Raw genomic sequence first — 27872 nt, forward strand, 5'->3', positions numbered from 1 at the left:
AACAAAGGAACATATAGTTAAAGCTGTGGTTTTCCCAGTACAGTGGTGCCCCGCAAGACGAATGCCTCGCAAGACAAAAAACTCGCTAGACGAAAGGTTTTTTCATTCGCGATTTGCCTCGCAAGACGAATTCCCCTATGGGCTTGCTTCGCAAGACGAAAATGTCTTGCGACTTTGTTAAACCGTTTAAACCGTGCTTCGCAAGAAGAAAAATTCGCTAGACGGCAAAAATTGCGGAACGAATTAATTTCGTCTTGCGGGGCACCACTGTAGTGATGTATGGAAGTAAGAGCTGGACCATCAAGAAGGCTGATCGCCGAAGAATTGGTGCTTTTGAATTATGGTGCTGGAGGAGACTCTTGAGAGTCCCATGGACTGCAAGAAGATCAAACCTCTCCATTCTTAAGGAAATCAGCCCTGAGTGCTCACTGGAAGGACAGATCCTGAAGCTGCAAGACTTTGGCCACCTCATGAGAAGAGAAGACTCCCTGGAAAAGACCCTGATGTTGGGAAAGATGGAGGGCACAAGGAGAAGGGGACAACAGAGGACGAGGTGGTTGGACAGTGTTCTTGAAGCTACCAACATGAGTTTGGGGTCATGAAGAGTCGGACACGACTAAAAAACTAAACAACAATATTTGATTTTTTATCATGTTTTCAATAGTCTGTTGGGAGCTGACCAGCGTTAAGAACTTTTCAAATTTTCTTTTGATTATGGCAGACCAACACAGCTACCTACCTGTATCTGTTATTATTATTAGTTCTTTAAACATTCTAAGCACTATTAGGGTTTCTCCTCTTCATGAATTCTTTGATGGGAAGTGAGATAATCCTTCCGAATGAAGCTCTTTCCACATTCCAAGCATTGATAGGGTTTCTCCCCTTTATGAATTCTTTGATGGGAGGTGAGAGCATCCTTCCGACTGAAGCTCTTTCTACATTCCAAGCATTGATAGGGATTCTCCCCTGTATGAATATTTTGATGGAAGGTGAAACTAATCTTCCATCTGAAGCTCTTTCCACATTCCAAGCACTGATAGGGTTTCTCCCCTTTATGAATTCTTTGATGGGAAGTAAGACTATCCCTCCGACTAAAGCTCTTTCTACATTCCAAGCATTGATAGGGTTTCTCCCCAGTATGAATTCTTTGATGGGAAGTGAGTTTACCCTTATCACGAAAGCTCTTTCCACATTCCAAGCATTGATAGGGTTTCTCCCCTGTATGAATTCTTCGATGAGCAGCAAGTTTTCCCGTCTCACGAAAGCTCTTTCCACATTCCTGGCACTGATAGGGTTTCTCACCTGTATGCATCCTTTGATGGATGTTGAGTTCCTGGCTGTGACTGAAGCTCTTTCCACATTGGAAGCATTTATATGGTTTCTGACCTGTATGAATTCTTTGATGGGAGGTGAGATTACTCTTCTGAATGAAGCTCTTTCCACATTCATGGCACTGAAAAGGTTTCTCCCCTGTATGAATTCTTTGATGGGAAGTAAGACTAGTCCTAAAATTGAAGCTCTTTCCGCATTCCAAGCACTGATAGGGTTTCTCCCCTGTATGAATTCTTTGATGGGAAGTGAGAATTTGGCGGTTACTGAAGCTCTTTCCACATTCCAAGCACTGATAGGGTTTCTCCCCTGTATGAATTCTTTGATGGTAAGTGAGACCGTTCCTCTGTCTGAAGCTCTTTCCACATTCCAGGCACTGATAGGGTTTCTCCCCTGTATGACTTATTAGATGGGAAGTGAGGCTGTGGCTCTGACTGAAGCTCTTTCCACATTCCAAGCACTGATAAGGCTTCTCCCCTGTATGAATTCTTTGATGGGAAGTGAGCTCTGAGCTCAGTCTGAATCTCTTTCCACATTCCAAGCACTGATAGGGTTTCTCCCCTGTATGAATTCTGTGATGGGAAGTGAGCTCTGAGCTCTGTCTGAATCTCTTTCCACATTCCAAGCACTTATAGGGTGTCTCCCCTGTATGAAGCCTTTGATGGGTTGTCAGATTGCTCCTCTGACTGAAGCACTTTCCACACTGCAAACACTGATAGGGTTTCTCTCCTGTATGAATTCTTTGATGGGAAATGAGAGAATCCTTCCGACTGAAGCTCTTTCCACATTCCAAGCACTGATACAATTTCTCTCCACTGTGAGTTCTTTCGTGTGACGTAAGGCTATCCCTCTGGATGAAGCTGTTTCCTTGATGGGAGGTGGACTGGGAGCTCTGGCGGATGTTCTCTCCACACCCTGAATATTTATTTGACTTCTCCGCTATGTGGATTCTGTTGTGGTCCCCTTTGTTCTTCCCTTCCAATTCATCACCATCTGCAATGAAGAGAGAAGCTAATTAGAGCCTCAGGAAGATTATTCCCCAGATTATTGAACGATGTTAATGAATTAAAAAAATTCCTTCCAGTAGCACCTTAGAGATCACCTAAGTTTGTTATTGGTATGCCCTTTTGTGTGCATGCACACTTCTTCAGATACACTGACACCGAAGTCACCAGACCCTTATATATAGTGAGAGGGTGGGGAGGGGTATTACTCAGAAGGGTGGTGGGAATGGGTGATTGTCTGATAGGTGTGGTAAATCTGTTGAAGACTGTTAAAGACTGCAATTGGCCTTACAGGAAAAAGCAAGGGGTGAGATGGCTAAAAATAGCTACATATACCATGTATAATGAGATAAGAATCCAATGTCTCTATTCAGACCAAGTCTCCCCAGGGTTTTAAGTTTGGTAATAAGTTGCAATTCAGCAACTTCTTTTTCCAGTCTATTTCTGAAATTCTTTTGTAATAAGACAGCTACTTTGAGATCTTGCATAGAATGTCCTGGGAGATTGAAGTGTTCTCCTACTGGTTTCTCTGTCTTGTGATTCCTGATATCAGATTTATGTCCATTTATCCTTTGGCGTTGGGTTTGGCCTGTTTGTCCAATATAGAGAGCTGAAGGGCACTTTTGGCATTTGATGGCATACATAATGTTAGAAGATGAGCAATTAAATAGTCCTGAGATGGTATTTTTGATGTTGTTGAGGCCAGTAATTAAGAATGTTAATGAATGCTTGTGATAGAGGAAGAACTGAAAATAATTAGTTATGAGGCCTTACTATTATTTCTACTACCTTTGCCCGTAGGCATTCCCTCCATAACATGCACAGACTTTTTAGGAGAGAAAAAGAGTGTTATGGTGCAAAAAAGACGGTAATACAGAATCATATTAATAGCAACCACCAGGTTAGAGTTCTATGAAGATTACAGAAGGAGAGAGGGGGTCAGACTGTGCCCTGGCCAAAGGCCTGGTGGAACAGCTCTGTCTTGCAGGCCCTGAGGAAAGATGTCAAGTCCCGCAGGGCCCTAGTCTCTTGTGACAGAGCATTCCACCAGATTGGGGCCACTGCCAAAAGAGCCCTGGCTCTGGTTGAGGCCAGCCTAACCTCCCTGTGGCCCGGGACCTCCAATATGTTTTTGTTTGAAGACCGTAAGGTCCTCCGTGGGACATACCAGGAGAGGCGGTCTCATAGGTATGAGGTCCTAGGCTGTATAGGGCTTTAAAGGTTAAAACCCGCACCTTAAACCTGACCCTGTACTCCAGCGGGAGCTAGTGCAGCTGGTATAGCACTGGGTGAATGTGATCCTGCTGGGAGGACCCCGTAAGGAGTCTGTCACGGGGCTGCCAGGGAATGCCCCAGAGCTGAGGGAGGGGGAAGAACAAGAGCCGTTAGAAAAGACAGGAGAGGGAGAGGAGGACAAGTAAGCGGAAGGAACTCAAGCGGCGAGGATGCCTCCGGATGCTGGAGACCATCAACACCACTCAACCAGTTCAGAGGGAGGACAGAGAGAGAGTCAATGCCCACTCCTTCAGCACAGGACAGAAGGGGGTTAAAATGTAGGGAACAAAGGAGGCGCTTTGGGCTTCCCAAGCTCCTCTGCTGGAGGAGGAGCCAAAAGCTCCCACTGCCTGGATCTGCTACCGAGGATTCAAATGCATGAAGCTATGTCCTGTACCTTGTAAATATGTATGTAAATAAAGACTGCAAATATATCTCTGAGTGAGCAGAGGTATTTCTTGCGAAACGCTTCCAGACCCACCACAGAGTCCTGCCTTAGCATTCTGCACCTGCTGGAGTTTCTGGGTCAGTCTCAAGGGCATCCCCACGTAGAGTGAGTTACAATAATCAAGCCTGGAGGTGACTGTCGCGTGGATCACAGTGGCTAGGTCAGGGCGAGAGAAGTAAGGAGCCAACTGCTCAGCTTTTCATCTCCATCAAAAAAGCGAAGGTTCATCACACAGAGCAGGGCTCAGGAAGGTTTACCTTGCCTGGGTCGGTTCAGCCCTGCGAAGATCCCGCCATGGTCTGGATCGCTCATGCGTCTGCGTCTGATTTCCGGCACCACGGAAGCGAGTCCCCGCTCTGGACTGGTTTAGTGCAGCAGGCGGGGACTCGCTGAGCGGGCGGCTTGGTTCGGGGGTGGCTTGTGGCCCACTTAAATGACCCCCATGGGCTGCAGGTTGCTGACCCCTGACAGAGGTATGTATGGAATTTCAAAACTGATTTTATGATCCAACAGGGAGTTTTACTGAGAGGGTCCATGATCCTACAATTCTCCTCCTTTACTTCCTTATGCAGAGCTCTTTGGACAGGATCCATGCCTTGTCTGTGAAACCTACACGCCATCAGCAGTTGCCTCATTCTGATTGGTCTAAATTTAAATTTATATGTAAATCACTTTCTTCAGTTTGAACCCCCCTCCCGTGTTCATGAGGAGACCAACTCCGTACTGTTTCATTGGTAACAGAAGAGGAAAAGTGACTATAACTCACACTAAATCTAAATACAACGGCCACAAGAGCTCCTGACTAGGCATTCAGCTATGCAATGTTGAATGCTCTCTGTTCTCTCCTGTTTCCTCATTTTTTGTTCCAGTTTAAAACATTTCATGAACCCAGAACTCACACACTGACCGCTAATGATGAATCGTATGTTACAGATATTCCTACAAATAGATTCTGCTAGTTTTGAGATGTACAAATGGCATGAGAAGACCCGGTCTACATCAGGGGTCGGCAAGCTTTACCTCGCCTGGGCTGGTTCACTTTCACGGAGATCGCTCCGTGGGCAGGATCACGTGTGTAGACACGGGACTCACCAAGCGGACGGCTTGGGGGCGGCTCAGGGGCCAGTTAAATGACCCCCGTGAGTCGCTTGCTGCCCGAGGATGGTAGATTGCTGACCCCGGTCTACATATTTCATCATTTAGTGGTCCTATGATCCTTGTTTTTAAAAGCAAATAAAAGTTATTCCAAAAAGAAAAGAAAAAGGCAACACATGGAGGACGCAGGATTAGGATTCAGTTCCAGAAATTTGTGTGCAGAAGTCCGATCCATGGAAAATGTGTAAAAGGAAGTAACCTTAAACCTAAACAGCATACAGCCTATAACTTTAGACCGTATTCAAGTTAATAGAAAAAACAACAGCACTCTTTGTTCCATTTCTGTGGAAGAAGAACCAAAACTCCTTGTTGACATCTGTTATAATAAAGTTTGTTTGCAACCTGTTTTCCCAAAGAAAACTCACGGTCGCTCGTGATTCATACTCCATTGGGGATTTCGCCTGAGGGAAAGGGAAGCAGAGGGATGGCCCAGCAGTGCCAGGAAGAGAAAGTGACGTTGCATCGTTGCAGCTTCCGATCGGCTCTTCCCATTTCAAGAGCCAATCAAAAGTCACGCCTTGGAAGTTGAACCGACTTCCAGAACGGATTCTGTTCGACTTCTGAGGTTCAGCTGTATTCCTAGCTCAAATTGCCTGAAGATGACAAAGGCGCAGGCAGGAAGCAGGTGGAGGAGCCCAAAAAAGTGCTCCCCTTCTCCATCTCCATCCGCCTGCCTACGTCCCCCCCACCCCCAAACTGAGCAAGCCCTGATACCTCTCCGGCTCCTTCCATCCACGTCCCCAGCTCCACTCCCTTGGGACTCACCAGATCTCTCGGAGGTCCCTGGGAGGGAACGCTCAGAGGTTGTGGGGAGGGATGCAGGAGACAACCTGACCAGGTCAACCGTCCATCTTCCTCCTTCCATCCTCACTAGGTTTGCAGGATCCGTCTCTTTCATCCTTCCTTAGGAGTCAAAGAGCCAAAAGAAGCTGCAGGGTCCTGGGAGAGAAAAAGAAGCAAAGGGAGCTTCAGAAGCCCTGCAAGGATTCTCCTGCCCTAGATATTATCCTGCCCCTGGAGAAGCACAAATGGGGCAGCCCCTTCCCAACAGAAGCCCCATTTCTAAACATCTACAGTCATTCCCATTTCCTCTGTTTGCTCCTCACCCCACTTCGTAAGGCTGGCACGGTCTGCACAGTAGTGACCTGAGAATAGATCCCATTGAACTCAGTGGGGATAATTGACAGAACTTGGTGCAAAAACCAATCACCTTCCTGTCCCCAAGCCTCAAAACTGAAACCCCAGAGCATGGGCAGAAAAGAGCAGGGTAGATATTACATGTAGCTGCCCCCATGCTAGGTGCTTTGTATGGAGAGCCCTGTTCACAATCTTTGAGCTCTCTCATCGCAAGCCAGGCAGATGGTGTAGCCGTATCCGCCTCTGTCAGGGGTTGCATAGGGACCAAATCTATACGTGGAAGCAGAGGAGCCGGTGATGCCACATTTTTTAAATATCAGGAAACTAATACACCCCTCCTCCTTAGATATCGTCTGTGCTTATACACCATCTTCACAAGTCTCCAGTCCCAAAATGTGGCCCCCACCCTGGCATGGAAGCCATCAAAATATAGATCTTCCACATGTCCTAAATCTCTTCTGTTCTTAAGACACCAGGCATGTAGACCCTTTAAAAAAAACTCCTGAGGTGAGCTTTGCACTCCTCTTCTGACAAGATTCTCAAAGGCGTAGGGTAGAACTAGTCTATTTTGAGATAACACCAATTTCCATTTCTTGTTTATCAAAACCCACAGACCCTCCACTAGATTTTCTCCCAGAAGGTTTTACAAGTACCTATCAGGATAGTAAGGATTTTATCACAGTCGGGGGAGGGGGAAGGATTTTATGTGTTCCATGTCCTCTGTTAGTAGCACAAGGCACCCAGTTATTGATAATCGCTCCTCATTTGTCCCAGGATGTTGGGAGAAGGAGTCTTTTATCCTTGCTTTAGCATTTCCTGAAAATACATCTGAAATTTGCTTTGACATTAGTTCGTCTACTTGTTTAGCCTGAATAGGGGAGAGACATGTGTTGTTGCATCTGGGACAGAGGAAGTGGTCCGGTTGTGCCGCTGCAGATGCAGACGGGCTTTTCTTCTCCCTGTGCTCCCCCCATGTGCAAATGTTCCCGTCTGGCTGCAGCCTCTGTTCACAAATGTGGCTCCTCAGTCTGAAGGGGGTTTCTTTGCATGCCCAGTTTTCCTTGACCCAAAGCCCCCTCCCCAAAAAGGAAGGCAGCATCTGGATCCCAAGGAAGAACAGAGCTGCAGACCTCCTGCGAACTCCTCCCCTCCCTGGCTTGGCAGAGAGGACAAGGGAGGACCAGTGTGGTGTAGTGGTTAAGAGCAGTGGACTCGTAATCTGGGGAACCGGGTTCGAGTCTCCGCTCCTCCCCATGCAGCTGCTGGGTGACCTTGGGCCAGTCACACTTCTGTGAAGTCTCTCAGCCCCACTCACCCCACAGAGTGTTTGTTGTGGGGGAGGAAGGGAAAGGAGAATGTGAGCCGCTTGGAGACTCCTGAAGGGGAGTGATAAAGTGGGATATCAAATCCAAACTCCTCCTCTTCTTCTCTCTTCTCCCCCCACCCTGCATGATCTGAACAGGGACCCCAATCTCCCCATTGCACTCTCGGGTGGGGGGAAGAGAGAGGAGACTCACCGGATTCCAGGAGGGGCCCCAAGGAAGCTTTTGCAAAGGAGAGAAAACAAAGCAATCTCCTCTCCGCTTGCAGGAAGGGATGTGGGAGGGAGGGAATTTAGCCATGGAGGACCTTGACCCCCCCTTCACTTCCTGTCCTCTCTAGGAATCCAGCTTTGCTCCTTTTAACCCTTGCATAGCCGAGGGCACCCCTCCCTCTCCGCAGTTTTCCTGCTTCTGCGCCTGCGCTCAAGGGGCTGCCCCCCCCCGTCTGTGCCAAGGACTCTGCCCCAAGGAGCCCACATCTGATCCAGACACACCGAAAGAGAGACGGGGGTGGCCATGGGGGGGGTTACCTTGGCTCTCCCCCTCCTCCAACATAGAGGCTCCTGAATCCCAAGGAAAGGCTGGGAGGGAGAAGAGGCTAAGAAATGGCTCCATCAAGACACCCCTCAAAAAAACAAGACACCCTCCCGATCAGCGAGTGGGGGGGAAGAATGGGGGGGGGGCTTCCCAGCCAGGAGATCCCTCCCCCTCCGGAAATAATCTCTGCAGCCCAGGAAGAGAGACAGAGGAGGAAGTGTCCCATGCGAGGAATGAAACAGACACGCCATCCTGGGGGGGGGGGGAGGTGTGGAAGCCCCCCCCCCGTAGAAGCACCACAGGCAGGAAAGGCGAAGCCCACTATTGGGGAGGGAGGGAGAGGGGCACATGCTGCTCAGGGGGCAGCCCCCCCCCACTCTGGGACTCTTCCCCCCCCCCAACTCCATCCCTTCCCTGCGTTTCCTGTCAGAAAACCAGTTTATACTGGGCTCTCAGAACCATTTGACCCCATTTCTCACCCCAGAGCAGGACCAATCAGAAGCCTCTCCATTTGAGAGCTGGCCAATCCCCTTTCAGATTCCCCTGGGCCTCCTCCTCTCCTTTGCCAGGTTTCCTGAGGGAGTTTTCCCTCTGAGTTTCCCTCATGGCTGCGCCCCCTCCCTGCTTCTCCTTCATTTCTCCTTCTCTTAATGCCCCCCCTCAATGTCTGGGGAAGGGAAGAGTTTGGGGGCAGCTGCATCCCCCCCCCCCATGGCCAAGCAGGCCCAGGAGGAACCCATGGAGGCGACAGGGCCAGGAGATGGCGTTTCCCGCTGTAGCAGGAACCCCCCCACCCCAATCATTCTGTTTGTATAAACTTCACACACACTCACACTCACACACTACATATGCCACATTTCTCTTATGAATTCATAGAAAATCAACCATACATCGGATTTGCACTGTTCCATTTTTTACTCCATGTGACAAGGACTATCAAAGGGGGTGCTTGGTTTCTGGTCAGCCATAATCTCTTCAGCATACCAGCACATCCACAGGAGCCCTGCCCAGTTGCTATGTCAACCCTGATAATCCCAGACAGAAGACAATCAAAATCACAAAGAACAGTGGATTCACCACAGGCTGAAACAAAGGACAATGATCAGATCTTCCCTCTGGGGGCAGGAAACTGCAAACTCCCCATTGTCACCTGGAAAGTACTCATGGGGAGGGGGAAAGGAGGAACCAGCCAGGTGACAGGACACTCAGGTTACCACCACAACTCCTCCCTCAACCCCTCCTTTCTGTAATGTATGCATGATGTCAACCCTTTCTGTAATGTATGCATGATGTCAACCCCTCCTTTCTGTAATGTATGCATGATGTTTCTGGGGGTGGGCTTGACCTAGAGGAGGGGAATTTCAAAAGTTTTTATAAGGTCTTGCAGCCCATTGTTCTGGGTCTTTCCTCTCTCTTGCTAGTGAGGGAAACACCCTGTTGCAACAGATCAATAAAGGCCAAGCCTACAGGCTGCTGTTTTGCTCCAAGTTATCCTGGTTGGTGTCTTTACTTTTTGTCCAAGAGAGCCCTCAGATTTTTCCGTTAACAGTTGGCGACCGCGACTCAGGGACCCTTGGTTCTCCTGTAAAGGTGAGAGGGGAGATAGAAGGGATCAGGCGCCACTGGGCAACCTTAGCCCAGAGATCCTTCTTCCTCTCCCTGCCTCCTCTTTGCGGGCGGTAATCAATCGTCACCAAAAGCTCAACCAGGGGAGCAAAGGCGAGGTCAAGCCGGCTAAAAAGAAAAGGATCCTGAGATTTGCGGGGGACATCTTCGAACGTGAGTATGGTTTGAAGTCAAATACATTGGGAGGGGGGTGGAAAAGTAACGTCCCCACGACAGCCAGACTTTCCTTCTTTCATTTCTGACGGTATCCTTCGGAGTCGGCCGGGTACGTTCTCTCTCTCTCCTTTTCTCCCCCGATTCTCCCCCTCGGAGGGTGGCCAGGGAAATCGCGGAACTTTTCTGTCTGACGTTATCTCTCGGGGTCGTCTAGGAACGTCAAAACCTTTCCCTTTCTCTCCCCACAAATTCTTACGCGGTGCTTGGCCGGGGAAATTGTGGTACCTTTTGCTGTTTTCCGGCGTTCCCCTCGGGGTCGTCCAGGAACGTCTTAATCTCTCTCTCCTTTTCTCCCCCGTTTTCCGTCTTGGAATTGAGTCCGGGAAAGCGAGGCTCCTTTACTGTTTCTCTGACGTCTTCCCTCGGAGGCGTCCCTACAATTTGTTTTCTCGACCCCCGATCTGGCACTGCACTGCACAGGCGTCCAGTAGGGAGCCCGAACTTAGTCCAAAAGGCTAGGCAGGAGGCTGTTGTGGAGGGTAGAAGGGGAGGTAGAAGTTTTCGGGCCAGGTGTCCCGAGGTAGAAGTTTTCGGGCCAGGTGTCCCGAGGTAGAAGTTTTCGGGCCAGGTGTCCCGAGGTAGAAGTTTTCGGGCCAGGTGTCCCGAGGTAGAAGTTTTCGGGCCAGGTGTCCCGTGGTAGAAGTTTTCGGGCCAGGTGTCCCGAGGTAGAAGTTTTCAGGCCAGGTGTCCCGTGGATGAAGTTTAAGTTCATGTATAAGATTTATTGAAATGAGTTTGTAGCTTGAAGATAAGTAGGAATTGTGTTAGTCAATGGTACTTTGAGTACTGAAAGGATCTTCTATCTGTCCCCCCTTTCTTTCCCATTGCCTTTCCTCCCTTGTGTGTGTGTTTCCACTCTTTCTGTCTTTAGCGTACTTCGTTAACGAAAAAAGCCCAATAATAACATATGAGAGAATGGGAGCTCGCTAAACACCCTAGCTGGACTCCTCCTGGCAACAAAGCTTCCATGAAGCCTTTTTGCCCCAGAGAGGACTCTAATATGCCCCTCCAGCTTGTCATTTCCAATTAGAGAAAAATAGAAATAAAATAAAGGGGCAAAAAATGGTTAAGTTTGTGTTGTTAAACTGTAGCCTAGAGCTGGAACATGAAACTGTAAACTTAATGGTGCTCAGAAGGCAGTAGATATAATAACAGCCCAGCATTAGAGATCTTAGTTTCTCTTTAAAAAAAAGAAGAAGAATAAAATTTAAAAAAAATGAATAAGAGATGTACTCAAAGATTTAGAAATATTTCAAGGGTTTGTATTTACATTGGCCTTGGCATCCACAGACTGTTCTTAAATGCACATAGTTTTAAATTGCAAGCTTGCTTCAAAATTTTAAATCTAAGAAAGCCATGTTGCGCCTTATCAATCTTAAAACAAAACAAAATGGAGAATGGAGTGTGCAAATGTTTGTTATTTGAGAGAGGCTCTAAAAGAGAGTTTCCCTCCCAAGTGGTGAAATCCTGTATACGTGCTACTTGTGTTCTGAAAGGGGGATTACCCCACCTCTTTCTTCTAGTTTTAAGTGAGGAGGGTGATTCTAAGTCTAATGGCAAATGATGTTTGTTGTAACTTTTGAGTTTGTGAGAAGGTGAAGTCAACCTAATGTTTCTGCTGCAAAAGCCTAGTTGAGCACAACTGCTCTCTCAAACTAAAATGCAGTGTATGTATTTCATTAAGCGTATGCCTATAAAAGTATGGTGTTCATTCTAAGAAAAAATATTTGAGTCCATTTTTTAACTTCGATTTGGTTGGACAGAAGAGTTATTGTAAGGCTCCTGATATCAGTCTCTATAAGACTTCATGGCCTCTTTTGTTAGAAAATGCCCACCCTCCCCCTTGTTTCACTCTGCCTCTTTCAGTTGTTTTCTCCCTTCTTACTTCTATGCCAGGTAAATTTACTCCCGAGTAAGCTTCCCTTAAAGGAAACTGCAAAGAGGGGAGGGGGCAACACTTGTGTATTCCCTTAAAAAAAAAAAATCATCAAATCTAGGCCTGCTTTAACTGTGCTTTATAAGAGATCCTCTCCCTATCTTACGAAAACTGTTCACTTCTTCCTTAAATATCATTTCAAACTCACTCAAACTATCTCAAGATCTGCAAAAAGGGTTCTGTGTAAAGTTATGTACTTTTATTTTCCTCTTCCTTAGTACATGATATGAGCATAGATGTTTCCTTTCCCAGCTGGAAATCTGTACTTAAATGGTGTATGCCTCTTTGGTAGTACAAATCTTGCTGCGAAATCTTGCTGTGAACCCTATATTTTGGAGGGTTGGACTAGATGACCCCAGGGTCCCTTTCAACTCTCCCAATTTGTGGCTGTGTGGAAGACCATGTGTCTGCAAGCATTGGAGGGTAATTCTTAAATTCTGGTGTGGTAATGGAGTTGAAATTCAGCCTAGCTTTGCTTTTTAGTTTTAAAAGGTGCGAGATGAAGCCATGATGTTTTGAAGCACAACTGGTAACATCAAGCATTTGGGTGATTACAGTGTTTATCATTTTGTCTACTATTTAAAAATCAGACCTCAAAGTCAGCTCAATACATAGACGCCTTGACCATCCATCCTGTAAATAAAGGGCAGTAGAATTTGTCTGCAAATGGTAAGGCTGAAATGGCTGAGAATGTTAAAAAAAAAAAAAAAAAATCCTATGAATTCTAACTCTGGCCATTTTTACTCATAAATAAGAGAGCGGTTGATTGTTCCGCGAATGGCCAGAAGGATATTAGCCCTTTCCTGTACATAAAGGAAGCAGTCTCTTGCTTGGGCTGAAATTGCTAGCTTTGGTGAATACTTAAATTGCTGAGTTTCTCTTTTTGGTTTAAAATCAAACCCTGTTTTCAAAATCTACTCCTTGCCCTTCCCTTCCCTTATTCAAATGGTAATTTAGCCAAAGGATGCAACATTTTCAATAGTATAAAAGGTTTGCTGAGACATGAACTCTGCACATGCACAGAGGCTAGATCAGCTAAAGAAGAGAGAGAGAGGAAGGGGGGAACTGTAAGGGGGGAGAGGAGGTTTCTTCCAAATGTAAAAGAAAACTCGGAACCATTGAGGAACCATTGAGGGAAATCACCCTTAATCTGTCTTTGCTCCAGGGGCTATTTAAGACAAAAGGCTAAAAAAACAAACAAACAAAAAAAAACAAAAAAAACCTAGCCCATCAAAAAGTCAAGAGCTTTCCAGGTTCCAAATCTTAACATGCCAAATTATTTTCACAGGTAAATATCAAAGCATTCCCCCCCTCAATGGGAACTTTAGGAACAGCATTTCCTGACAGACTTCTCACATGAAATAATTTTCCCTTTTAACAGGATATGTGAACCCCGATAACAAAGTGTTTGTCCCTTTTTCCTCCCACAGCAACTTTCTTTCTGTTCTGTGAAACAAGTCTGAATCCCTGCTACAGTTTGACTTCCATCTCTTTGTGGCTTTGACACTTTTTTTTAAAGTTACAAATAATCTGTTTTCATTTATTTAATCTGTCTCTCCATGATGTCTATGAAGTTAATCGAAGCACAACCAAACATTGTTTGTGGAATGGTATTTGTTTACCTTTTGCCTGAGCATTTCTTATTAATTCTGTCATCTTGGCTAGTGCAAGGTACTTGCACAACTTTAAATTGCCATTCATTTTTTTCCTTGGTATTAAGTCATTTTCCAGTATTGTCCTATAGCCGATGTTGTCACTTCAAGAAACACTCTTTTATTTTCATTGTTACTTCAGATTTCTTAAAATTGTGTGTCTTAGCATTTATTTATTTTTCGTTCCTCATAAGTCATTGTGTGTGTTTCATTATTATTTTAACCTTGTATTTTTTACAGTTCTCTTTCTCTCCAAAGTGAAGGAAAGCAAACGAACTTGGCAGATAATAACAGTAGTTATAGGAAAATGTGATAATAATATTGGAATGAATGAAACGCTTAATGTGCTAAGATTTTTTATTATTTGCAGCTTCCCATGAAAACTGGAGGACATCCTTCTTGTCTAACTGTGTTTTTAAGTCGCCCCAAAACCCTGCCCCTTACAGGATATCACTTCTACAGATGTGCAATGATGAAAAGCAGCAACAACCCCTTCGCCATCACAAGACCTGCAACGCCAGAGTTTTCAAAGTGCCCACAGCTATCTCTTTCAAAGGATATAGACTGATGGGGAGTGGGCCTGACAAAGGGGGGTGGAGTTGACTTGCAAGGACATCTTTTCACTTGAACCTCAAGCCTCTGTGCTCCAGGATTCAAAAGATACATGCGTAAAAGATCACAATTGTGTCAAGATATGCAACTGATATTTAATTAGTTTGTTTTGTATTAAGTGTTATTATGTAGGAATGTTGAAATGTGTCTGACAGTGTGTTACTTCCACAAGGGGGGTATTTTTGTGTGTAATTTTTATGTTTAATGTCTTATTGCTTGCACACCAATTCTCATGCATTTTATACTTTCTGATAGCTCACACTATTGTGTAGTCCAATGTTTAGATAACCACATTTCATTGTCCCACCTGGCACTCTGCCAACTTTCCCTATCCATTTTAAAATGTGCAAAAACTTGCTTTACCAAGGAGAAGCTTATAAGATACATGAAGGTGCACATGCTTTGGTTTAGCAGGAATGATCCCTTATAGAGTTAAATTGACTTATTTGGACAAAGTGCCCTTTTAAGAACGGTTTTCCTTTACAGACTGGTTTGAAAGGTTGAGAACCATGGGCACATAAATTCAAATTGGACTCAGTTTGAATTGGGCAAGTGTATCCAGGCTGCAATTAGCTTTTTGGTCCTTTAAGTGCAAGTGAGCAACTTCTCATGAGCCCAAGACCACAGCCTATAATAAAATCCCATAGCTAAAGGCCAAGGCGAAGACCTCTCCCTCACGAGATGCCCAAACCTGTGCCAGCTATGGTGAATGCCAGGCGACATGGTTAAATGAAAGCCCTGAGGGGATTCAACAGACAGGATGTGTTGCTGTAGCACTGTCGGTGTGAGACCACAAAACAGCTAGCTTGACACCTGAGAACACAAAAATGGCGGGGGGGAAGCAAACTGCACTTTTCAGTCATTAGTGGACCTTCCTGCCTAAATGTAAAGCATAGATCACTATTGAGAAAATATTTCTTCCAAGGTGCTAGAATACCACAAGTAACTGAGCAACAAATTATTAATTTACGTGATATCCTATGTCTAACTATGTGCACTGTTACACCATTATATTTCTATGCAAATATCCTTAAAGTAGCATGATACCCAAGTCCCTTTCAGGTTCACATGGACACACACATCTGGGACGGAGAATACCAGGTTATTATTTACCACCTTAAATTGTGCGGAGAAAAGGATTGCAAAGTAGCCACCTTTGCAATCTTATCTCCGAAGGGGGGAACTGTAGCAGGAACCCCCCCACCCCAATCATTCTGTTTGTATAAACTTCACACACACTCACACTCACACACTACATACGCCACATTTCTCTTATGAATTCATAGAAAATCAACCATACATCGGATTTGCACTGTTCCATTTTTATTTTAATATCAAAGGAGGGTGGCTTGGTTTCTGGTCAGCCATAATCTCTTCACCATCCCAGCACATCCACAGGAGCCCTGCCCAGTTGCTATGTCAACCCTGATAATCCCAGACAGAAGACAATCAAAAATCACAAAGAACAGTGGATTCACCACAGGCTGAAACAAAGGACAATGATCAGATTTTCCCTCTGGGGGCAGGAAACTGCAAACTCCCCATTGTCACCTGGAAAGTACTCATGGGGAGGGGGAAAGGAGGAACCAGCCAGGTGACAGGACACTCAGGTTACCACCACAACTCCTCCCTCAACCCCTCCTTTCTGTAATGTATGCATGATGTCAACCCCTTCTGTAATGTATGCATGATGTCAACCCCTCCTTTCTGTAATGTATGCATGATGTTTCTGGGGGTGGGCTTGACCTAGAGGAGGGGAATTTCAAAAGTTTTTATAAGGTCTTGCAGCCCATTGTTCTGGGTCTTTCCTCTCTCTTGCTAGTGAGGGAAACACCCTGTTGCAACAGATCAATAAAGGCCAAGCCTACAGGCTGCTGTTTTGCTCCAAGTTATCCTGGTTGGTGTCTTTACTTTTTGTCCAAGAGAGCCCTCAGATTTTTCCGTTAACACCGCTCTTTTCTGAAAAAGGCGGGAACGCCATTTTGTTTCATCTGGAGGCCCCAGCCGCTCCCAGAGACGTCATGGCTCCCTGTGGACCTCGGGGGTCCCACGCTCTCAGGGGTCTCTTCTCCCAGCGAAGGAGGGGAGCAGCTTCGGGCTCAAGCGCACATGGGGCGTCCTCAGCCGCCTTCCTGCCATGATGGCTTTGCCTCCGCAGAACAGCCTTGCTCCTCGCCAGACCCCTTCTTGCTCCTCAGGATCCCAGGAGCCCTTTCTGAACGCCCCTCGCTTGTTCTTCCTCCTCAGGCAGTAGTTCAACAGGAGAAGTCGCTTCCACTCCAGATCCCTGCATGTCTCAGGGGGGCACTGGAACCCAGTGGGGAGACTGAGGGGAACTGGCTGAACTGGGGTCCTCCCAGTCCAGCCCAGAGAATAAAGAGAGGGAGCTCTCAGAAGAGGAAGACATTGCGGAGAAGAACCAGACTTGGCTGCTCCCTGCTGTGGGTCTCCTGCCTTTCTTCCAAGGGGGCTGCCATGGCCAGAGAAAGAGGCAGGCCCCCCACCCCGGGGGGCAGCCAGAGCTCTTCCTCTTGTCTTGGCTAAGCCTGCCTCAGTTTCCTTCCCCAAGGCCTTGGAGGAACCTTGGGTTGTGGAATAAGGAGCCCCAAAAGGAGCTTAGGTTCCTGGCCAATGGGGAAAGGAACATTATAGAATCATAGAATTATAGAGTTGGAAGAGACCACAAGGGCCATCGAGTCCAACCCCCTGCCAAGCAGGAAAATTATATTATATACATTATATTGCATCTTTCCAGAGGAGTCCAGGCATTGCCTCCAAGGTCTAGGGACTGATCCGCCCTGGCTTCCTCCTCCTTGGAGGTCCCTCCTGGAGAAGGGGTCCCAGGTCTCTATGGGGGAAAGGGAAGAAGCATCCCTGAGGCCTGCTTTTGCCTTTTACACCCCGGCCACCTTCCCTCTGGTGTTTATGTGAGGTCTAGAGATGGGATCACATACAGATCCCCCCCTTTAGGGATTCCTGCTCCTTCCTTGCCCAGGGAAGCAGCCTCTCTGGCATGTAGGGGAGAGGGGGCACATTGATGTAAGGGGCACATTGATACACCAACAATATTTCAGTTTTGAGAAACGTGTCTATATATCTGTGAATACAACAGTTGTGACCACGCTGCCCACCAGTTAGCTGCTGGCATTTGACAAGAGTAGGTGTGTTTATAGTGCAGCCAAATGAAAAATTATGAGAAATGTAAAAGTGCTCCAACGCTGTTTTAAATCCTTAAAATTTAAAAAGACCAAATGTAAGTGTGACGTGGCAGCTGAAAATGCGGCAGCTATGTGACGCGGCAGCTAAAAAAGCCAATGCAATTCTGGGCTGCATCAATAGGCGTATAGCATCTAGATCAAGGGAAGTAATAGTGCCACTGTATTCTGTCACCGATGGAAGCGAAAGCTCTGAAAAGGCTCAATATGGAGGTCAAATGGCCGAAATATTGGGAAATTTTGGAACAAGAAGGAGACAAATTGAAATTGCAGAGTTTTGAGAAATTAAAAAACAAAGTGAGAGATTGGCTTCATTATTATCAGATAATGGAGGCATATAATTTGGTTAAGAAAATTGGCTTCCATGTGGAAAAATCAAAATTAGAAACAGAACTCTTAGAACCCAAAACTAAGAATTTGTCAAGAATGTACAAGTTGCTGTTGAAATGGAATACTCAGGATGAAACGGTGAAATCTGCTATGATTAAATGGGCACAAGATGTTGGACATAACATAATGATGGCTGACTGGGAACAGTTATGGACCACAGGTATGAAGTTTACAGCATGTAATGCCCTAAGAGAGAATATTATGAAAATGATATAAGGTGGTACATGACCCCAGTCAAGCTTGCAAAGATCTATCATTTGCCCGATAATAAATGCTGGAAATGTAAAGAAACTGAAGGTACATTCTTTCACCTTTGGTGGACGTACCCAAGGATTAAGGCTTTCTGGGAAATGATATATAATGAACTGAAAAGGGTATTCAAATATACTTTCTTGAAGAAACCAGAGGCCTTTCTTCTGGGCATTGTCAGCCAATTGGTGCCAAAGGACAGAATTTTTTTTATGTATGCTACAACAGCAGCAAGAATACTCATTGCAAAGTATTGGAAGACACAAGATCTACCCACTTTGGAAGAATGGCAGATGGTGATGGACTACATGGAATTGGCAGAAATGACTGGCAGAATCCGAGACCAGGGAGACGAGTCGGTGGAAGAAGAATGGAAGAAATTTAAAGACTATCTACAGAAATATTGTAAAATTAATGTTAGTATGATGTTGGATTCTATGATTCTAAGTTATTCTACTCAGTAATCAGGATTACACATGATTTTTAAATAAATTCAGTGGTTTTATTAATAAATGTTAATTTTTTGAAAATGTCTGTTTCGGGCACTTTGATACACTAAGACATGGGGCACATTGATACGTATAGAAGTGCCCTGCTAGTGTACAATTTTTGATGTTCCCAATCCTGAAAATATAAATGTTGGAGATTTCCTACTCATTAAATTTGGAAAGAAAAATACTGTTGTTTACTACAAGAGCCACTGTGGTGTACTGGTTAAGAGCGATAGACTCGTAATCTGGGGAACCGGGTTCGTCTCTCCGCTCTTCCACATGCAGCAGCTTGGTGACCTTGGGCTAGTCACACTTCTCTGAAATCTCTCAGCCTCACTCACCTCACAGAGTGTTGTGGGGGAGGAAGGGAAGGGAGAATGTTAGTCGCTTTGAGACTCCTTCGGGTAATGATAAAGTGGGATATCAAATCCAAACTCTTCTTCTACGTGGCCAAAATAATTTTAAATATAATACGGCCGATTTTCAAGTGTCATATCTCAGGGAAAAACCAGGATCTTGTATGTTGTTTTGCAGTTGCCAAAACCAAATTTATCAAAGGGCTCATCTTCCTGGTAATTAGAGTTGTTTGACAGTGGACTGGTCTCCCTCTGGAGTTTGTGGTCTCTCCTTCACTGGCGATTTTTGAGAAGAGGGTGGATGGCCATCTCTCATGGATGCTTGAAATGAGATTCCTGTGTTGCAGAGGGTTGGACTGGATGACCCCAGGGTACTTGCAACTCTTGTAGGGACGCGGGTGGCCCTGTGGTCTAAACCACTGAGCCTCTTGGGCTTGCTGATCGGAAGGTCGGCGGTTCAAATCCCCACGATGGGGTGAGCTCCCATTGCTCTGTCCCAGCTCCTGCCAACCTAGCCGTTTGAAAGCACACCAGTGCAAGTAGATAAATAGGTACCACAGCAGTGGGAAGGTAAACGGTGTTTCTGTGCGCTCTGGCACTCGTCACGGTCCTCCGTGTGCCAGTAGTGGCTTAGTCATGCTATCCACATGACTCGGAAAGCTGTCTGTGGACAAACGACAGCTCCCTCAGCCTGAAAGCGAGATGAGCGCTGTAACACAGTCTCCTTTGACTTAAACGTCCAGAGGTCCTTTACCTTTTATTTTACTTGCAACTCTACAATTCTTCTGCAAGAAGATCAAACCTCTCCATTCTGAAGGAAATCAGCCCTGAGTGCTCATTGGAAGGTCAGATCGTGAAGCTGAGGCTCCAGTACTTGGGCCACCTCATGAGAAGAGAAGACTGCCTGGAAAAGACCCTGATGTTGGGAAAGTTGGAGGGCACAAGGAGAAGGGGACGACAGAGGATGAGATGGTTGGACAGTGTTCTCGAAGCTACAAACATGAGTTTGAGCAAACTGCGGGGGACAGTAGAAGACAGGAGTGCCTGGGGTGCTCTGGTTCAGAGGGTCACAAAGAGTCGGACACGACTAAACAACAACAACGCTTGATGTTTTATCATGTTTTCAATATTCTGTTGGGAGCTACCCAGCGTATCTGTGGAATGCCAGCCAGATGGGGAGGGTATAAGTAATAAATTATTTTTTTAAAAAAAAAATTCTTCCAGTAGCACCTTAAAGACCAACTAAGTTTATTCCTGCATGGTATCTGAAGTAGTGTACATGCACACGAAAGCTCATACCAATAGCAAACTTTTTTGTTTTGTTTCGATTATGGCAGATCAACATGGCTACCTACCTATATCTGTTGTTATTGTTGTTTCTTCTTTAAACATTGCAAGCACTGTTAGAGTTTCTCCCCTGTATGAATTCTTTGATGGGAAGTAAGACTATCCCTCCGACTGAAGCTCTTTCTACATTCCAAGCATTGAAAGGGTTTCTCCCCTGTATGAATTCTTCGATGAGAAGCGAGTTTTCCCCTCTCACGAAAGCTCTTTCCACATTCCAAACATTGATAGGGTTTCTCACCTGTATGAATTCTTCGATGAGAAGCGAGTTTTCCCCTCTCACGAAAGCTCTTTCCACATTCCAAGCATTGATAGGGTTTCTCACCTGTATGAATTCTTCGATGAGAAGCAAGTTTTCCCCCCTCATGAAAGCTCTTTCCACATTCAAAGCATTGATAGGGTTTCTCACCTGTATGAATTCTTTGATGGGAAGTGAGTTTTCCCCCCTCACGAAAGCTCTTTCCACATTCCAAACATTGATAGGGTTTCTCACCTGTATGAATTCTTCGATGAGAAGCGAGTTTTCCCCCCTCACGAAAGCTCTTTCCACATTCCTGGCACTGATAGGGTTTCTCACCTGTATGAATTCTTTGATGGGAAGTGAGAGAGTTGCTCCGACTAAAGCTCTTTCCACATTCGAAGCATTTATATGGTTTCTGACCTGTATGAATTCTTTGATGGGAAGTGAGATTGGCCCTCTGAGTGAAGCTCTTTCCACACTCATAGCACTGAAAAGGTTTTTCCCCTGTATGAATTCTTCGATGGGAAGTGAAGTTTCTCCTCCGATTGAAGCACTTTCCGCATTGCAAACACTGATAGGGTGTCTCCCCTGTATGAATTCTTCGATGGGAAGTGAGTTTTCCACTCTCACTAAAGCTCTTTCCACATTCCAAGCACTGATAGTGTTTTCCCCCTGTATGAATTCTTTGATGGAACGTGAGAGAGTTGCTTCGACTAAAGCTCTTTCCACATTCGAAGCATTTATATGGTTTCTGACCTGTATGAATTCTTTGATGGGATGTGAGCTGTGAGCTCAGTCTGAATTTCTTTCCGCATTCCAAGCACTGATAGGGTTTCTCCCCTGTATGAATTCTGTGATGGGAAGTGAGAGTATCCTTCCGACTGAAGCTCTTTCTACATTCATAGCATTGATAGGGTTTCTCCCCTGTATGAATTCTTCGATGGGAAGTGAGAGCATCCTTCTGACTGAAGCTCTTTCCACATTCCAAGCACTGATGCAATTTCTCACCACTGTGAGTTCTTTCGTGTGAAGTAAGGCTATGCCTCCAAATGAAGCTGTGTCCTTGATAGGAGGCGGACTGGGAGCTCTGACGGATGTTCTCTCCATACCCTGAATATTGATTTGGCTCCTCCGCTATGTGGATTCTGTTGTGGTCCCCTTTGTTCTTCCCCTCCAATTGATCACCATCTGCAATGAAGAGACAAGCTAATTAGAGCCTCAGGAAGAAATAAAGCACCAGATTAATGAACAATGTTAATGAATTAAAAAATTCCTTCCAGTAGCACCTTAGAGACCAATTAAGTTTGTTGTTAGTATGAGCTTTTGTGTCATGCACACTTCTTCAGACACACTGAAACAGAAGTCACCAGAGCCTTATATATGGTGAGAGGGTGGGGAGAGGTATTTCTCATAAGGGTGGTGGGAATGGGTGATTGGCTGATAGGTGTGGTAAACCTGTTGATGACTGTTAATGACTGCAATTGGTCTTACAGAAAAAAGCAAGGGGTGAGATGGCTAAAAATAGCTACATATACCATGTATAATGAGATAAGAATCCAATGTCTCTATTCAGACCAGGTCTCTCCAGGGTTTTAAGTTTGGTAATAAGTTGCAATTCAGCAACTTCTCTTTCCAGTCTATTTCCGAAATTCTTTTGTAATAAGACAGCTACTTTGAGATCTTGCATAGAATGTCCTGGGAGATTGAAGTGTTCTCCTACTAGTTTCTCTATCTTGTGATTCCTGATATCAGATTTATGTCCATTTATCCTTTTGTGTTGGGTTTGGCCTGTTTGTCCAATACAGAGAGCTGAAGGGCACTGTTGGCATTTGATGGCATACACAATGTTAGAAGAAGAGCAATTAAATAGTCCTGAGATGGTATGTATCACAGGCACAAGAGAGATTTAAGTGGATAGGAGTTTAGGAAATGTTGTTAGAAATTTGCCATGAAGATGTTGGCATACTGTGGGGCCATGCGGGGGCCCATTGCTGTGCCGCTGATCTGGAGGAACAGGTCATCACCAAATTTGAAGTTGCTGTGGGTAAGGACCAAATGGCAGAGTTTGGTAGCAAAGTCCGCTGTTATTTTATCTGAAATGGTGTTCCTTATAGCTTGTAAACCATCGTTGTGTGGGATGTTGGTATACAGAGATTCCACATCCATAGTGGCTACTATAGTATTGTTAGGAAGATTATTCAAATCTGTGGTGTCACATACGTAGCTGGGATCACTGATGGCATATGGTTTCAGGACAGAGTCCATATAATCGGAAACACCCACAGTAATAGTGCCAATACCTGAGATGATGGGGCGTCCTGGATTTCCTGGTTTGTGTATTTTAGGTAGAAGATAGAAAGTTCCTGGTTGAGGTTCTGCTGGTGTGTTTGTGAGGATCTGTTCTTGCATGTGTGGAGGTAGTTCCTTAACAATCTTGTTCAGTACTTTGTTATATTCTTTTGTGGGGTCTGAGTCCAATTTTATGTAAAAGGCGGTATTAGAAAGTTGTCTGTGAGCCTCCTGGATGTAATCAGTTTTGTTCATGATGACGACGACAGCTCCACCCTTGTCCGCCTCTTTAGTTATAATGTCTGGGTTGTTCCTGAGATTATCTATGGCTCTCCTTTCAGCATGGTTTAGATTTTGTTGTAAGCGATGGTGTTTTCTGGTCACATCCGTTTGGATTCTGTGGCGGAAGCCCAGTGCAAAATTCCTGAGGATCCATGCGGCTCTGTGCTTTGTAACCACGTTTTTGCACCATTGTGGCCCCACGAAACAGTGATTTTTTTGGTTCAGGCTGTAGCCATGGACATGCTATGTGATCTGATGGTGAATTTGGGGTGACCCAATATAAAAATCCTGAGGATCCATAGACTTTTACCTCCCCCCTCCCAGGCAGCCTACTTTATCGCTAGCATCCCTTATCTCCCTCCTGACCCCTTACCGATCAGCTGCTTCTGTTCAACACTCCCTTCCCTCATTTGCCTTAGTGTCTTTTCCTTAGATGGAGCAGTTCTTTGCTCCTCCCTTTCTTCTAATTACTCTCCTCATTGCTTTAGTCTTCCTGTCTCCTTGCAAGTTTGCTGTCTTTACCTCCCTGCTCCTGGGCAGCCTTCTTTATTGCTAGCATCCCTTATCTCGCTCCCGATCGCTTGCCGATCAGCGGCTTTGTTTCAACACCCACTTCCCTCTTTCATAAAAAAAGGGGGGGAAGCATGATCTGCATTTTGCCCCTGGGCAATTCAGCTCCAAGGACCACGCATTCGCCCCATAAGACACACAGACATTTCCCCTTACTTTTTAGGAAGAAAAAACTGCGTCTTATGGAGCAAAAAATACAGTAATTAAAATACATTCTAGAATCAATTCAGAATGAAATTAATGGCAACCATTGGGTTAGAGTTCTATGAAGATTACAGTAGGAGAGAAGGGGTCAGACTGTCCATGATCCCAGGATTCTCCTCCTTTACTTCCTTAGGCAGAACTCTTTGGTCAGGGTCCATTAACCTCCATGCCTTGTCTGTGAAACCTACACCCCCTCAGCAGTTGCCTCAATCTGATTGGTCTAAATTTAAATTTATAAATAAATCACTTTCTTCAGTTTGAACCCCTGTCCTGTGTTCATGAGGAGACCAACTCCGTATAATTTCATTGGTAACAGAAGAGGAAAAAAGACTATTAATCACATTTAATCTAAACACAACAGCCGCAAGAACTCCTGACTAGGCATTCAGCTATGCAATGTTGAATGCTCTCTGTTTCCTCCTGTTTCCCCATTTTTTGTTCCAGTTTAAAACATTTCATGAACACAGAACTCACACACTGACCACTAACGTTGAATTGTATGTTATAGATATTCCTGCAAATAGATTCTGCTAGTTTTGAGATATACAAATGACATGAGAAGACCCGGTCTACATCAGGGGTCGGCAAGCTTTACCTCGCCTGGGCTGGTTCACTCTCACGGAGATCGCTCTGTGGGCAGGATCAAGTGTGTACACACAGGACTCACCGAACGGACGGCTCGGTTTGGGGGCAGCTCAGTTAAATGACCCCTGTGAGCCGCTTGCGGCCCATGGGACATAGATTGCCGACCCGTGGTCTACATATTTGCATCATTTAGTGGTCCTATGATCCTTGTTTTTAAAAGCAAATAAAAGTTATTCCAAAAAGAAAATAAAAAGGCAACACACGGAGGACGCAGGATCAGGATTCGGTTCCAGAGATGTGTGTGGATAAGCCTGATCCATGGACTATACGACTGTTTTCCTAGCTCAAAATGCCTGCAGATTACAAAGGCGCAGGCAGGCAGGCAGGTGGAGGAGCCCAATAAACTGCTTTCCTTCTCCATCTCCATCTGCCTGCCTGCCTCCCCCGACCCCCAAGCTGAGCAAGCCCTGATACCTCTCTGGCTCCCTCCATCCAGGTCCCCATTTTCACTCCCCTGGGACTTACCAGATCTCTCGGAGGTCCCTGGAAGGGAATGCTCTGAGGCTGTGAGGAGGGAAGCAGGAGACAACCTGACCAGGTCAACCGTCCATCTTCCCCCTTCCATCCTCGCTAGCTTTGCAGGATCCGTCTCTTTCATCCTTCCTGAGGAGTAAAGAAGCAAAAACAAGCTGCAGGGTTCTGGGAGAGAGGAAGAAGCAAAGGGAGCCTCAGAGGCCCTGCAGGGATTCTCTTGCCCTAGATATTCTCCTGCTCCTGGAGAAGCACAAATGGGGCAGCCCCTTCCCAAGAGAAGCCCCATTTCTAAACATCTCCAGTGATTCCAATTTCTTCTGTATGCTCCTCACCCCACTTCGTAAGGCTGGCATGGTCTGCACAGTAGTGACCTCAGAGTAGATCCCATTGAACACAGTGGGGATAACTGACAGAACTTGGTGCAAAAACCAGTCTACAGTCCTGTCCCCAAGCCTGAAAACTGAAACCCCAGAGCATGGGCAGAAAAGAGCAGAGTAGCTATTACATGTAGGTGCCCCCATGCTAGGTGCTTTCTATGGAGAGCACCATTGATACACTTTAGAAGCCTCTCATTGCAAGCCAGGCAGATGTGGCCATATTTAATAATAATAATAATTTATTATTTATATCCCGCCTCTGTCAGGGGTTTCATGGGGACCAAATCTTTGGGGAAGAGTTGAGGATACAATTTGCTGTGTGTCCCCCCCCCGAGCTCCTGATGGAATTTACATGTAGTTTATTGGATCCTGAAGCCTGGACCACCATTCCTAAGTACTTATAGTTTAAGACTTGTTCTAGTTTATGGCCTTGGAGTTCCCAGCTTCTAAGCTTTGGTTATTCCCCGAAAGCGATAATTTAACTCACAGTGTTATATCTAGTGGGCTGGATCTGGAGCACAAAGGGTCAAGTTTTGCTTGCATGAGGCCTTTGCTCCTTCTTCAGACTTATCAGTCAGGAACGTAAGCGGTCAAATCTGGAGAGTATTTCATTCTGGGCGTCTTGTGGCAGAGCACAGAAGGATTGTAATAAATTCTTTTCAGTTCTGTCAATGAGGTCATTTTCCAGATTCCTCAAGTACAAGGACCCTGGGGTGTCCGAGTTATCGGGGCCTGGTAGGGACCCCAGGATCTCCTGCAATGCTTTTACAAAGTTTTGGTAGAAGAATATTCCCAGATAAAACAAGAGATACCCCCCCCACACACACATTGATAGTTTTCCATTCAAGAAGAATTGTGGGTGTGTTAAAATCTCAGACGCTGTAGCTGGCGCTATTGGGCTCCCTCAAAATTGCAGAGGTTTGTCCTACAGAGATCTGTATGGAATTTCAAAACTGATCTGATGATCCAGCAGGGAGCCTTACCAGAGAGGCCAGGATCCCACACTTCACCCCCTTGACTTCCTTCTGCAGAGCTCTCTGGTCAGGATCCAGCAACGCCCAGTCCTTGTGTGTGAAACGAAAAGCTACATCTTCCAAACACACTGGACCCTAAGAGAGAAAGGGAGAATGAAGATGATCTTCTACACATTGCTCTGTTCTTTTCTGCCTCTTAATAGCTGCGCTGTTTTAATTCTATTCTTTTCCTGCATGCTTATTTCAACATTGTAATGGAACAATTTTAATGATGGGTATTAATCTTTGTGAGAGCTGGACCATAAAAAAGGCTGATTGCCGAAGAATTGATGCTTTTGAATTCTGGTGCTGGAGGAGACTCTTGAGAGTCCCATGGACTGCAAGAAGATCAAACCTCTCCATTCTTAAGGATATCAGCCCTGAGTGCTCACTGGAAGGACAGATCGTGAAGCTGAGGCTCCAAGACTTTGACCACGCCATGAGAAGAGAAGACTCCCTGGAAAAGACCCTGATGTTGGGAAAGTTGGAGGGCACAAGGAGGAGACAACAGAGGACGAGATGGTGGGTCAGTGTTCTCGAAGCTACAAACATGAGTCTGACCAAACAGCGGGAGGCAGTGGAAGACAGGAGTGCCTGGCGTGCTCTGGTCCAGGGGGTCACAAAGAGTCAGGCACGACTAAACAACAATTAATCTTTGTGTAAATGGAGGAATTCCACACTGTAATCATTTTATGATTATGATTATACGGCACTCATCTTCACATAATTCTTCAAAGTGTTCCCATTTTCCAGATGGAAGGACCTCCTCTCTCAGCATCTGTGGTGTGGTGGACTCCCCCCCCCCCCAACCTCCTCAAGCCAACTTCAGGGGGCACCAGGAGGGGGAGGAGAGGGAAAGCCCCATTGTGCATTGTGAGGGGGGGAATGGTTGGTTAGTTGGCCTCCATCTGTCTTGGGAGACCATGGAAGAGAGTGCCTTTGGGAGTGAGATCCAGCTGTTGGAAGGTAACAGCGCCAGCCGTGGGTGTGGAGAGTGACAGGAGAGAGACATGTGTTGTTGCATTTGGGACAGAAGAAGTGGTCTGGTTTTGCTGCTGCAGATGCAGAAGGGCTTTTCTTCTCCCTGTGCTCAAAGCCCCCTCCCCAAAAATGAAGGCAGCATCTTTATCCCAAGGAAGAACAGAGCTGCAGACCTCCTGAGAACTCGCCCCCTCCCTGGCTTGGCAAAGAGTACAAAGAGGACCCTCTGCTTTCTGACTTGGGGGTCTCCCCCCATCAGGAATGATCTGAATAGGGACCCCCATGCCCCCTCCCTGCACCCCTGGGACCCCTGAGGGGAAAGAGAGGAGACTCACCGAGGAAGATTTTGCAAAGGAGAGAAAACAAAGCAACCTCCTCTCTGCTTGCAGGAAGGGAGGTGGGAGGGAAGGATTTTGGCATGGAGGACCTTGACCCCCCCTCCCGCTTCACTTCCCGCCCTCTATAGGAATCCAGCTTTGCTCCTTTTAACCCTTGCAAAGCC

The 27872-nt window shown here is 45.8% G+C and overlaps 2 protein-coding genes across 6 annotated transcripts in view; both read right to left on the minus strand.

Moving 5' to 3' along the window:
* Window positions 1-637: 637 nt before the first annotated feature.
* The window catches only part of LOC308580696 (uncharacterized protein), a 62062-nt gene continuing 34827 nt past the window's right edge, over window positions 638-27872 (minus strand). The window contains exons 2-4 of one of the 4 annotated variants that reach the window (XM_081182733.1): window positions 26360-26485; window positions 5977-6150; window positions 638-2322 (exon numbers count right to left, since the gene is read on the minus strand). In XM_081182733.1, coding sequence (XP_081038859.1) covers window positions 785-2322; window positions 5977-6109 — 1671 coding nt within the window. In that variant the 5' untranslated portion in view covers window positions 6110-6150; window positions 26360-26485 and the 3' untranslated portion in view covers window positions 638-784. Of the gene's footprint in view, window positions 2323-5976; window positions 6151-6489; window positions 6808-7865; window positions 7985-26359; window positions 26486-27872 lie in introns of those variants that run through there. The other 3 variants (XM_081182732.1, XM_081182734.1, XM_081182735.1) reach the window with 3 other exon arrangements.
* Window positions 20244-27800, minus strand: LOC308580721 (uncharacterized protein). 2 transcript variants are annotated; one of them, XM_081182799.1, is made up of 3 exons: window positions 27706-27800; window positions 24991-25164; window positions 20244-21723 (listed from the first exon to the last, which is right to left on the minus strand). In XM_081182799.1, exons 1-3 carry the CDS (start codon window positions 27788-27790, stop codon window positions 20354-20356), a joined length of 1629 nt encoding a protein of 542 aa, XP_081038925.1. In that variant the 5' UTR covers window positions 27791-27800; the 3' UTR covers window positions 20244-20353. The 2 variants fall into 2 exon arrangements, with proteins under 2 accessions (XP_081038925.1, XP_081038926.1); XM_081182800.1 differs by lacking the exon at window positions 27706-27800 and adding an exon at window positions 25505-25559.

The sequence above is a fragment of the Podarcis bocagei genome (assembly GCF_964188305.1).
Source record: "Podarcis bocagei genome assembly, chromosome: 2".
In the NCBI taxonomy this organism is placed as follows: Eukaryota; Metazoa; Chordata; class Lepidosauria; order Squamata; family Lacertidae; genus Podarcis; species Podarcis bocagei.